General features: G+C 42.8%; 1 protein-coding gene across 2 annotated transcripts in view; it reads right to left on the reverse strand.

The window, feature by feature from the left end:
• The window catches only part of efcc1 (EF-hand and coiled-coil domain containing 1), a 43,537-nt gene that overhangs the window by 15,958 nt on the left and 15,445 nt on the right, over positions 1 to 12,134 (reverse strand). For both annotated transcript variants that reach the window (XM_039770913.1, XM_039770912.1), the window contains exons 2-4: positions 9,376 to 9,791; positions 1,684 to 1,835; positions 1,140 to 1,275 (exon numbers count right to left, since the gene is read on the reverse strand). In XM_039770913.1, coding sequence (XP_039626847.1) covers positions 1,140 to 1,275; positions 1,684 to 1,835; positions 9,376 to 9,791 — 704 coding nt within the window. The remainder of the gene's footprint in view (positions 1 to 1,139; positions 1,276 to 1,683; positions 1,836 to 9,375; positions 9,792 to 12,134) is intronic.

Raw genomic sequence — 12,134 nt, forward strand, 5'->3', positions numbered from 1 at the left:
TACGTGATCCTCTCAATGTCTTTGTTGTCTGTTGTCTTCAGTCTGAAATTTATCAACATGTTGTGGTTTAACAATGAAGCTGAAAGGTTTTGTTTTCAAATGTATGTAAAGGATAAGGCCTTGCACTATATACTCTATAATAAGCTTGTTTGTCTACAGTTTCACTTGAGTTATTACAATCACAGTTCTAGACCAGTGTTTCCCAAACTCGGTCCCGGGGGCCCCTGTGGCTGCAGGTTTTTGTTCCTACCAGATTCCTAATCAGTGACAACACCTGATAACAACTGAGCTCATTTAATTAGCTGGGATTTTTTTTCTTTTATTTGACATTCAGAAAAGCACAGCAGCATGATTTTTACATTTATAGGACATTTAGAAATATTTCTGCTTTTGCTCTAGATTTAAATGCTTAACTCTCTTTTGTTGAGTTCATTATAGTTTGCCCTTTCTCTGTGCAGTTTTTCCCCTGCGTTGTATCTTATTAATGACAATTAAAAACGAGCAGAGCAGACCCCCAGGCAAATAACACGGAATAATCAAAGGCTGCAACTGCTTTAGCGTCAGACACACTAATTACTAAATAATGGAATCATTAAACAATTAGAACACCTTGAAACATAGAATGAAAATCAAGATGAAAATACTGTTAAAACGAAAAAAATACATCATTCTTATATAACTGCTTGGTACATTTTAATATTTTTTTTTTTAGAAAACTTAGTTTTCTAATTTTTATATTGTTCCCTAAACACAGAACATGGGAAATATCAGTTCACTTAATTGGGGTCCCCAGGACCGAGTTTGGGAAACACTGTTCTAGACAATTCTTTTACCAGTATCTGTGCATCTGGGGGTCTCACATATGAAGAGAATTCATGAAATGAAAAGGGGAGGTGAGCTTCTTTAAAAATGGCAAGTCTGGCAAACATTGTATGCAGTATGTGTAGTATCTGCAGATGTGCATCAATAAGCAGGAATATTATCAGCTACACAGTGTAAGCATATCATTTGTTTGAAGGGTTTGTTTCACATTTCTTCTAGTGTCCCATTGGCCATGTCTAAGGCACTGGGGGGATTTTTTTTACCTTATAAACTTAAAAAGTACCAAGCTGTTTACGTTCCCAAAGAGGAAACCTCACCTGTCTCGGCAGCAAGACAGCTTGCTGAGGATTCTTCTGACATTGTCTACCTGGGACTGTTGCTCCACGATCCACTTGTCCTCCTCCTCATCAGACGCGGCCTGTCCTTCCACTGACCGGAACAGCTGCTCACCCACTGCATAGATGGCACTCATTAGTGACTGTTGCAATTGCCCCTACTGTTTCTCACTGGTCCCTACCTACACCTACTGTACACCTGACTTGACTTCTGCGTTTGTGCAGAGAAGACACACTCTGGAGGTGTCAGTGGATATGTTACAGCAGCCTCTGTTGCTTACTCAGAATTCTTTTGACATGTGCCTTCCACTCTCTGTCTCCAAGATCTCTTTCCCTTTCCTGTTAAAATCTGTGATCAAAGCCTTTGACATAAAGTCATTAGCAAAGAAGTTGTGAAGTGGATGTGTGTGAAGTTTACGAAACAATTCCTTTGGCCACTAACTTCAAAATCAGCGCAGATGTAACTACCCTTGCTTACACAAAGACCATGTCAGCTAAGAACACAGAGTAAAGAAAAAATACTTACTACCATCAGGAGATGTTTCAGCATGGCCTGTTGGGGACCGCCGGTCTTGCTGGGTAGACAGACAGCATTCTCGCTTTGATAGATCCGTTGCACCAACATTCTCCTCGCCAGGCGGGCTCTTCATTGGAACCTGAGCCTGAATGACTGTTGACCTGAAGATATAAGTTTCAAATGAAACAGACTCCAAAGTATGGAAAGGGTGTTGACCACTGCATATCCATGAGAAGAGCAAACTAGACGGGTCAACACCAAAGTGACTAGAGAAGAAGCACACAAATCTTCTGGGTCAAACAGGGCAGAGGGAGGACATTTTGCCTTTTATACTGATTCCATCTGTCTATTATTGCATTCTAGATTATGTCAAAACTGATCATTAAAGTTTTATAAGACTATAGTGGAGAAATGAATGAACACCTTTTGTAGTCAGGAATACACTCCAGCAAGATGAGTATTTTTTTATTTAAACGCTTGCAGTGTTGAAATGTTCAACTTTTGCTGCTCTGACAAATCCTGCAAAATCACTTAAATGTAGCGGGTTACAGTATTACCTGGCGACAGGGTGAGAAAAGACTCCAAGATCCAGATTGGGATGGATCACTGAGGGCTACTTATGCTAAGGGATGTATGTCGCGTCTCTCGCTCTCTCTCTTAGTTTTCAGAATTTATGATGTGTGTCAGGTGAATTGCTTCATGAATTTTGGGAGAAGTAGATTGTAAATATTGACCTCTGTTGGAATTTAAGAGTATTACAAATTAAATCTATATATATAAAATTCTTTTCACGTTTGAAACGGAAATTACGTATGACCACGCGAAACGGAAATTACGTATGACCACTGACCATATTATTATACAGGAACTAATCACTTTGTTTGTGGACGCCATTTTTATATCGTCTTTACGAATTGTTATTATTTGTGTGAGAGTTATTTTACTAATATTAAAAAGAAGTAAACACAAACACGCCGATCTATCCCATAGAAGTGTGCCCCGTGTCACCCTCTCCCAGCTCCGCTCTCTGGACTCCAGTGCTGAGCTGTCCGCCGGCAGGCGCGTTCTGACAGAGTTTTATTTATTCGTCCGTGTGACTGTCGCGGAAACTTCCACATTATAACTCTTTTTTAATTGGCAGTACTTGATAGTAGAAAAGATGAGGAAAACAGTTTTGCGTCTTTCTACTTTTTAACTGCACCGAGCTGTGAAGATGACACCGAGGGGTCGTGACAACAAAGTGGACGCTCGGAGGCGCAGAATGTCGGGCTGCTCTGCCGGGTCGAGAGCTTCACAGTTTCGGGCGGCGTCCTCTCTTCTCGCACTGTTTGTTTCACTTCGAGTGCCCTGTCAGCTCCTGGGAGAGTGGAAATCATTGCACATGAGTGTGATCGGCGCCATTGAAGCAAAACTCTCTTTATAAATTGAGCTTCACGACTACTTACTGTCCCTTAAGGTAAGTTCAGGTCACTAAAACCCTGCAACATTCAAGGTTGCTTTTGTGATAAATTCTTTTAAGAAGATGGAGGGTTTACATCTAAGAAGATGTACCGACCTCTTCATGTGAAGTATTGGACTTGGGAATTGTTTGGACCTTCTGCCCGTTAAGCACGGCAGGGCAGCGTCCACATTTCTCAGAATAAATTTTCTCTTAAATCACAGGCACGTAGTGCAAGGTTGTCAGGCAGAAATTTGAAGGATCACATAGAAAATTTAATTTCTATACCACAGGAGTCATGTAGCGCCTTTCACAAGGGATCTGCTACCGAGAGATGATCTGAATACATTTAAGCTGCTGTTAGTGCTACTTACCTGTTGTGTTATAGCGCCTTTAAAATGTACTTTACACGAAAGCACTCCAGTACTGCTCAATGTATCTTTACCTCTTACATGTTAATGTTTTACTGTTTAATAATTTATAGACTACATTCTATTTTTTCCTTTGCACTCAGTGAGCGAAGCCACTGGGTAATCAGCTAGTCTACTATAAAAAAAACAAAAAAAAAAGATGCCAAGGCCTAATTCTGTGTCTAGTCCATCACTGAAATTTAATTTGTGTGTGAGTTTGAGACACACGAGGCATAAAAAAGGCACAGAAGCCATGCTGAGAGTCACTTTCAGAGACAGCAAGTGTAACAGTGGACAGGAGATGAGCAAAGCACCTTGAAATGACAGGGTTTATGTTAATGCACTTGAGAGAGGGCATGCCGGTCAAAAGAGCATCAGACACACAAGAATACCGAAGAACGGCTCTGAAGGTACATGTAGGGAAAGAGATATCAAATATTCTGAAATGTATTCTATTACCTGTCTTAGATAGGCAATGTTGCGAGTTATTTAGTAAAGTAAAACAGACTTCCCTTTTAGAACATGCATATCAGGCCAAAAATAAAGTCCCAGCACACCTGTTGTGACCTGCAGGCCATGGTCTGGTGGGCCCTGATTGAATATGATCACAGATGCCAGCCTCACTAGAACAAAGCACGTGTTCAGAATTGAGCATGCTCTCCTGGAGGACATAACGACCTGCTAGTTCAGGGCAAACCATCTGAACAGGCCTAAAGCACACTGCTCTGAGGGGACAAAGAGCTCAGTGTAGTTAGCCCAAACAAGCTGTATTTGGACTGTTACAATGCACAACGGTCAAACTATCTCGCCTTGCACTGCACATATGCTAAATTAAATCAGAAGCCCTTTTAGCAAGTGAGTATTGTTTCTAGAATGGCAACAACGAGCTGCTTGGCACCCTATCAGACTGTAGCCATCTTCTCAGAATGTCAGTGAGGCTCCGACTGTTACTTATTTGAAGAGCCTCCGAGTTTCCTGGGAGACGCCAAGCTGCCCTCATTGATTCAGAGGCCTTTGTGTCTTCAGCTATGGAACAAATGCAACCACTGGCAGCATTATGTTAATGGTGCTTTCTGCCCACATTGGACAAGGGCACACTGATCATAAAGACAGCTTTTTTAGTGGTGGCTGGGGCTAGGAGAGGAGGTAGCTGAGCAAGCACACATACTTCCGTAGCAAAGGAGTCAGGAGAGACTCAAACAGGTGCCAAAATAAGGGGGTGCAAAACACACAAAAACACACCGACAATCTCTAACATCAACAGTGGGAAAAATATGGCCTCATAGGCAGACATGCTGGAACTATATCAAGAACAAAAGCCAATATGCCAGTCTAAAACTGGCAGAGACTGGAGACTTCAAGCATTCACTGCTCACCCTTACATAAGTGCTGCACACAGACACAGTGTTGGCACATTCAGTATACTAGTGTGCCAGATATTGAGCTAGCATTCTCAAATAATCTGGCATGCATTAATGGAGTCTACATTAAAATGACAGTCTCACTTTTCATGGTATTTTTACACATCTGGGTGACACAAATGTTGAAACGGTGAGAGATTCTACGTTTTCAGACTATATAGTGCTTTTCAGTGACTGGAGACACAGAGCCAAAGGCCATGGGCAGGGATTATTCTCCTTCTTGAGTGTAATTTCCATCAGCTGCACAGGGCACCCACCTTCTGAATGACACATTTTGCTTGCACCCTGGCTTACAACAAAGACTTCTTGCTGCCAGATGGCTGCGTGTTTTTCTTGTCATTGTTTTGTATGGAAGCCTCAGCATCAGTTGGATTAGGAAAGGCCCACCCATGGAAAGGAAAAAAGGAAACACCCAGCCCCCATCCAGCTCCAGGTCAAAGAGGCAGACTTGCTTTCATGTCACACTGACCTCAGTCTCTCAGTCTGTCACAACTGTGGGATATAACTGGAGTCATTACTAAAGGCCTCATGGCCCCTTCTTTCACACCCGTTTACAAAAGAGCACAACTGGCAGAAAATTCTTCATGGGACTCAACAACATCACCCACTTTGATAGATGCCATGAAGGGCACAGTAAGCATACTACCCTGAAGGAATGAAACCCAACATGGCAGAATTCCCCATGCAGACCTTTTGCTAGAGTTGGTGCGTTCATTTCTTCGTGCCAGTTAATGGCAATCACTAATATGTGAGGCACACAGCAGAAATGTTAAAAGGCAGATGACTAGGATGTTTGATACAGTATCTCAATTTCCTGCCTAGTCTGATCACCATACTGCCCCTTAGGCTAAATGACGTCTCCTCCTCCTCCTCCTCCCACACATCTTTTTGACAATGACTGCAAAATGTGAACATTATCACACTGAGACTGGATCCAGATTCACAACTCCATGCGTTATGCCAATGAAACCCCAAATCTGTGACTTGAAAAGAGAGTAGTGAAGGCTGAGACTCACTCTTCTGCCTCAGAGAGTAAGAAAAAGCATGAAAGTGAAAGAGACGTCAGTTAAATTCAGCATTTGTCTCCACTAAGCCGCAGATCTGCTGGCAGGCCTCCAGTTTCATCTCTTTTTGCTACCCCTCCCTTGGCTCTGGAACCCATGAAGCATAGTGTTTGATTGCCTACATTTTTCTAACCCGTAACAGATGGTCGTAACGTTAGGATGACATGTTGTGAGGCAGCTGGATATTTCCAAATTAGGAAGGTGAGAGAAAGAAGTTCTTGGAGGCCCCTCAGCCTTCTCTGCTTCCTATGAAAGGAATCTTCAGCATTCCTTATTTTTCCCTCCGTCCCCCTGTTTACGCAATTAATAAGCTGATATTTATTTACATTCGGGAAAACTTTGTAATTTCCTCTTTTAACCAGCTGCTTGAAAGCAACGACTTAGGCAATAAAACAAAAAGTTAAAGCACTGATTGTGGCCTGAAAAAGCAAAAGCAGCTGGCACTGTAATTGCACGCCTGTGGTGCATGCCATCTTTCATTTAATATATGCTTCCATGAAGGCATCAGAAGATGGAGTGACAGTCACTGTATTCAGCAGTACACCACAGTATGCAACCTGCAAACAAAACCATCGATAGCCAAGTCTCCACAAGCTCCCCAGAATGACACAATGGTTCCACCCTGCAACCAGAGATCAAGCACTATCTTCTATTTTATGACATGACAGCACTCGTGATTGTAGCTAGTGGCTGCTGCTGATACTGACAAGAGTCCTGGAAAGACTCTAGTTTTCAACAGACACTGGAGTCAGCATATGTCGAGTAAAACCTCGCCTTGGAGCTGACGGGCAGAAATCACTGATGGCAGAAAGGAACAGCGCCAGTCCTGCTGCCATGGACCCCAAGCCAAACTCCTGCTGCTTAGTCTGCATGTGATGTATCATTTCTGAGGTAAAATCATTTCAATATATAAGCCTTCACTTACTGCTATTAATGCACAATGAGAACAAGAGTCTGAAAGGTTAAGGTGCTGAACATACAGTATACTCAATCCGCAAAAAGCCAAATAATTGAAGGATTCTTCTTTTTAACGTAATCTGCTCGTGGCTAATGTTGCTGAATCAGGTTCCTTGGTTCAAATACCAACGGTGTGGCATTTCTGCCCTGTTCTTGCACTCTTGTGAGTTTTCTCCTCTGATACCAATTCATGACATGTTCCAAAAACATGTGGCTTACACCGACTGGTGGGACCCACTGTAACCCAGCCCTGTGTGACTGAGTGGCTGTGCCCTATGATGGACTGGCATCCAGTTTCCTGCCTAGCATTTAAGCTCAGACCCATTGTAACCCGGACCTGGAATATGAGAATTCGGTAAGAGAAATAATAAATGAATGTGTTTCACTTTAAGACAAGATACATCCACTTGCTTCAAGTCAGCAAACACACTTCCACTATTTGAATCAGTACCCTAAATTGATTGTGAAAGCAACTTGTCCTCATTTTTCTTTATTGGGAATTATTTTTCACATGCATATAGTCTACCATTGCTTTTTCAAAACACAACTCAAAAACTCACTCCCTAAAAAAATAATTTCAATAATAAAAGAAAAAACAAAGAAACAAAAAATTAAAAACAAGCCTTTTGCAGGTCCATCTTCTAGACTTTGAGCAAAGGCCCATTAGTCCATTAGCAAACAAAGAGATGAAACCCATTATTTGGCATCAGAGGAAGGCTATAAGACCCTGTTATTACTGTCACGTGTAGTATGTAGGATCTACGAAGGTGGGACTCATGATTAGGCATTAAAGTAACATTTATACAGCACACGACATTGAAACGCACTGACTGGCAGTGGGGTGTTGTTTGGAGTTGAGACACCACTGTGCTGCAGGTGTCAAAAGTGTTAGTACTAACATGGTCAGCATTAGGACCAGGAGGAGGAGGATCCACTGTAGTGATAACAAGCATAAGGCTTTGGGACCCATTCATTCATTATTTCTCATCCTGGAAAAGAGGCATCCTTAGTAGGTATATAGAGATGAAGGTGTGACCAGCTGTTAGGCATAGAAAGAAGCGGTGGTGGCAGTGGTGCTGGGAACCGTCATAATTAGTATTAGGAAACTAAACTGGCAGGTGCAAATAGAAGTGAAGTAGATGGCACCTCCTGGTTTAACTGACAAGTAGCTTGAGTGTGGCAACACCTGCCTTACTGGGTCCAAAGGCTGAAATATGTAACATTTCCAACCTCACAAAACTGCCTTGCATGTTTTTAGTAGCCTAGGGACCAATCTTCAAAGCTGGAGGCAGTTTGATTCTGGTAGCCTGCTGCTTTATTCTTCTCTTCACCCTTGCAATAATGTATTTTTCCTACTGGAAAGAGCAGAGCCTCTCATCATACAAGACAAATAGTCCCACGGTATCTGCTGGCAATTGACAATAGCCCGCCAACATGCTAAAACTCTGATTAACAATCATCAGGATTTTGGCTGAGCGCACAGTTGCTAGGAGATGGCAAGGGAGCTACTAAACGTTATTCAGCAAACTGGGAGAGTGCAAAAGAGGCGCTTGACAGCTGATGGAAGCTTTCAGCGTGAGTGAATAGGGAGCCACACAATACGTCCCGGGACATTATCATGAGAATGAGCCCACGTGAACACAAAAAAGACTTTCTCGTCTTCAACAGACGGCTCTCTGGGAAATGAAAGGGAGAAACAGAGGTGGCAGGGGCTTTTCACAAGCACACTTAAGCGATCATGAAGAACAGGAGGTACAGTGTGGGTAGCTTCAATTGCTGGCACCCTAAACATTTAAGTTTGGCTTAAGGGAATGGACAGAGAATGGGGGATATGGTGCCAGCTTCTAGTACATCTTCAGTTTCCCCTTCATAGAGGTAACCCAACCAGAGAGTCGTCAAGCAAACTTGGGCCCTGAGGTAGGGAGCTGAACTGCAGACTTGCACCACCACCACATGTGAGGCTAGTCTTAGGTGGATTGCTAACCTTGGAGCCAAATGTGAGTGGCAGTGTTAGTAGATAAGGTCCACTATTATGAAATGCTTTACATGTGCAGTTACCAACCATCACAGCTGCTCTTGTTAAATTCTATTTAAAAAAAAAAACATGAATTTCTGGTGGAGTGCTGACCTGAAATGGACACCTAATCTGAAACAGTTTTTCAATAAAGAACATTTTGCCTCCTTTGAGGTTCTTCCTGTACAATAAGATCTGGAAGTTTGCAAGGAAATGCAGAACTTGGCATAACTACCTGGCGTCTGCTGCTAGCTTGCCCTTAACCATTTATGAATGACTTTTCACCACTGGAAGCTGGTAAAGAAATGTACTCCTAATGTTACTGAGGTAAATGTCCACTATCTGATTGGGCCAGGAAGAGGCAACAGACATTAGCTTACCCCCAAGTAGCTGTTACCTGTAATAGCCAAGTTCAGACTCCAGATGTGCCACATGCCGCTGCAGCGTAGGGACCTGCTGAGCCTTGACTTCCAGCTCACGGACCTTGCTTAGACTGCTGAGAACCGCTTCTCTGGCTTCCTCTATCTTCTTCCTCATTTCAGCCTGCTCCCACTTAAGGCTCCGGTTGCACTCTTCCAGGTTCCTCAGTGCTTCCCGGGTCATCTTCAGCTCGTTCTCTAGATCTTGATTGAACTTCATTGCTTCTTCTATTTTGCCATTTCCAGTGGTGGGCATCTTCTCCATGTCACAGAGTAAGTTCTTCAGACATTTGTTGTCCATCTGGCTGTGGGACTTTTGAGTGAAGGACCTCCTGTTCGCCAAGTAACAGCCACTCTCTGCTGTATGGCCATCATGGCTCTTCCACAGTCCAACCTGGAAAAAAGTTTTAAAAGATGGAAAAAAAAAACCACCAATGAGAGATACATTAAAAAACTGGTCACAAAGGGAATGATCAATTAGCATTCTCCCTCTTTATTCCAACATATCAGGACAGAGGAGACCAGCACAATCATCTGAAGACATAAGAACACAACGGGCTCACCATATGTTTGTTTATGTGTGTACATGTGCAGCCTGAAATTTTCAGTTGTCTTGGAACTTGAAGGAGAGAGCCACTTAAGGTGTCCCATTGTTTAATTTCTAAAGCATGTGTGGAGTTGCACATCTCGCTATACTAGTGCAGTTATCATTATCATGAACCATGAAAATAACTTTTTTGTAATACAATGTAGCACTTTGCCCATTGAATGGAAATTGGAAATATATTGTGACCACAAAAGGATGACAGAAAGCCCCAAACCACAGGTCCAGCAGTACACCACACATTATTAGGATAAAATAAAGGCATTTTATTCTTTCTCAAGGCACTTTCCACAATCCTCTCCAGATGTAAGCCACAATAATACAACAAATGAGCAATACAGCACTAATTCCTCCTCCTTCTCTGCTCCACTGAGTGTTGCCTGTTGTCTCCCATCTTATTCATGTGTGACCGCGAGCTTCCTTTTATGCTGGGCCTGGGACTGCTTCTGGGGTCATTCCACGTCTTCAGGAAAGCACTTCTGGGTCATAATGATAGTAAGGAGGTCCTCCCCCAACAGCACAGTCTATTGGAACAGGGCTGCACTTCCGGACTCCATATCCCCAGCACCCCTGCGGGTGTTGCCACTGGGTTCCCATGCGAGGATCACTGCCACCTGACGTATGGGGGATTGAACTACTCCCGACTCCTGGCTTCTACTGGTCCATCCATTATTTCATACTGACCGGGAAACAAACTTCTATTCTCACCTGTCTTTCCAGTCTGGCTTCCCATCTGGGTAAAAATGATAAATTGCTACTCCCCATTCAGAATGTATGTTCTAATCTTACAGTATTAATATTCATTTGTCTTTCTGGCTTCTTTTAATACTGTCCTTTGTTGGTTGTGCTGTTTGACAAAATAATATGTTGATAGATCTTCATTTTGTGTGATTTTTTTATGGAATGTTTCAGCTGACATTTAATCATTGCTGGTGCTAGAAGCCTAATAAATTGTGAAGGGCAGTATCCCTCCATTACTTCCTCAAGTGAGTTTTATTGATGCAGTCATCTTCTTCTTTGGCTGCCATCCGATGCTGCTGCCCCTGCTTTGATCTGTCACAGCTCCTTCCTTTTGGCTCCGATGATCTTTCTTCTGCTGTGTCCACTACCTACAGACTCACACAAATGACTTTGCCTCTCACTGCTCATATGGGGTCAGGGCAACACCATCTAAAATCACTTTCCACAACTCCATCAGTGGACCCAAGCCACAATCCTTCCTGAGACTTGCCAGTGGTCATATACCCAGGCCAATGGAATTAGGCAGCAGAGCAGGTCTTGTAGGTGCTGCTGTTTAAGTGCTTGCTTATCTCTCTCTGTCTTTCTCAGATGCACACACCTTCTGCTTCTCAGGATGACTCTGACCATCTGATAGCATCTCTATCCTAGGTCTTTGTGGTGCTGCCACAATTTTCACTTTAAAAATGCCACAGTTCATGTGTGCCCATCAAAGTAAGGCCTGTCTGAACTGTTCCACTAAAGGTCTCCTTTAGCTCATGCATGGACTATAAAGTCAAAACAAAAAGGAAGCCTTTAGGCTTGGTCAACTCGATATAAAAAGAGCTGGTCATCTCCACCCTCACTGTTTCTGACAAACTGCAAGTACAAGCCTTATGAGGTTGTGCAATGCAAAGCTAACCAGATTCACCCAGGAAGATGGGGACAAAGATAAAGAGTTGGGCCATGTTTGAACGCCGTAAGCAAAGGACAGAAATGGACGGCTCAGAGGACGCACTTGATTATATGATCATTTATAAATATGATCAAAAATTATTCAAGGAAGCAGACAGTTGCCTTTTTAGATAATTTGATGAGCGGTGTTTGGATTAGAAGAGCCAATCAGTTCCCTCAATGAAGGCAACATTAGCTTATCAGATAATGGAATTCTGTAATTGCCACTACTGGTCAGAAACACATTCCAGCATTTTGTTTTGCATAATTCACATCAGGGGTGCAGGCCCGTAGGCCTTCTTGATAGCCCTGGGCATAATTCAGAAATCAAAACTCGACAAAATTAATGTTAGTTCTCAAACAAAAATAATAGTGAAAACTGTAAGCTTAGTGTCATTGATCAAAAACACTTCCCACCATCATGGAAGCTAATGAAGGACTGAACAGCCTGCCCAGTGTGTA

This window comes from Polypterus senegalus, chromosome 12 (assembly GCF_016835505.1).
Source record: "Polypterus senegalus isolate Bchr_013 chromosome 12, ASM1683550v1, whole genome shotgun sequence".
Taxonomy (NCBI): domain Eukaryota; kingdom Metazoa; phylum Chordata; class Cladistia; order Polypteriformes; family Polypteridae; genus Polypterus; species Polypterus senegalus.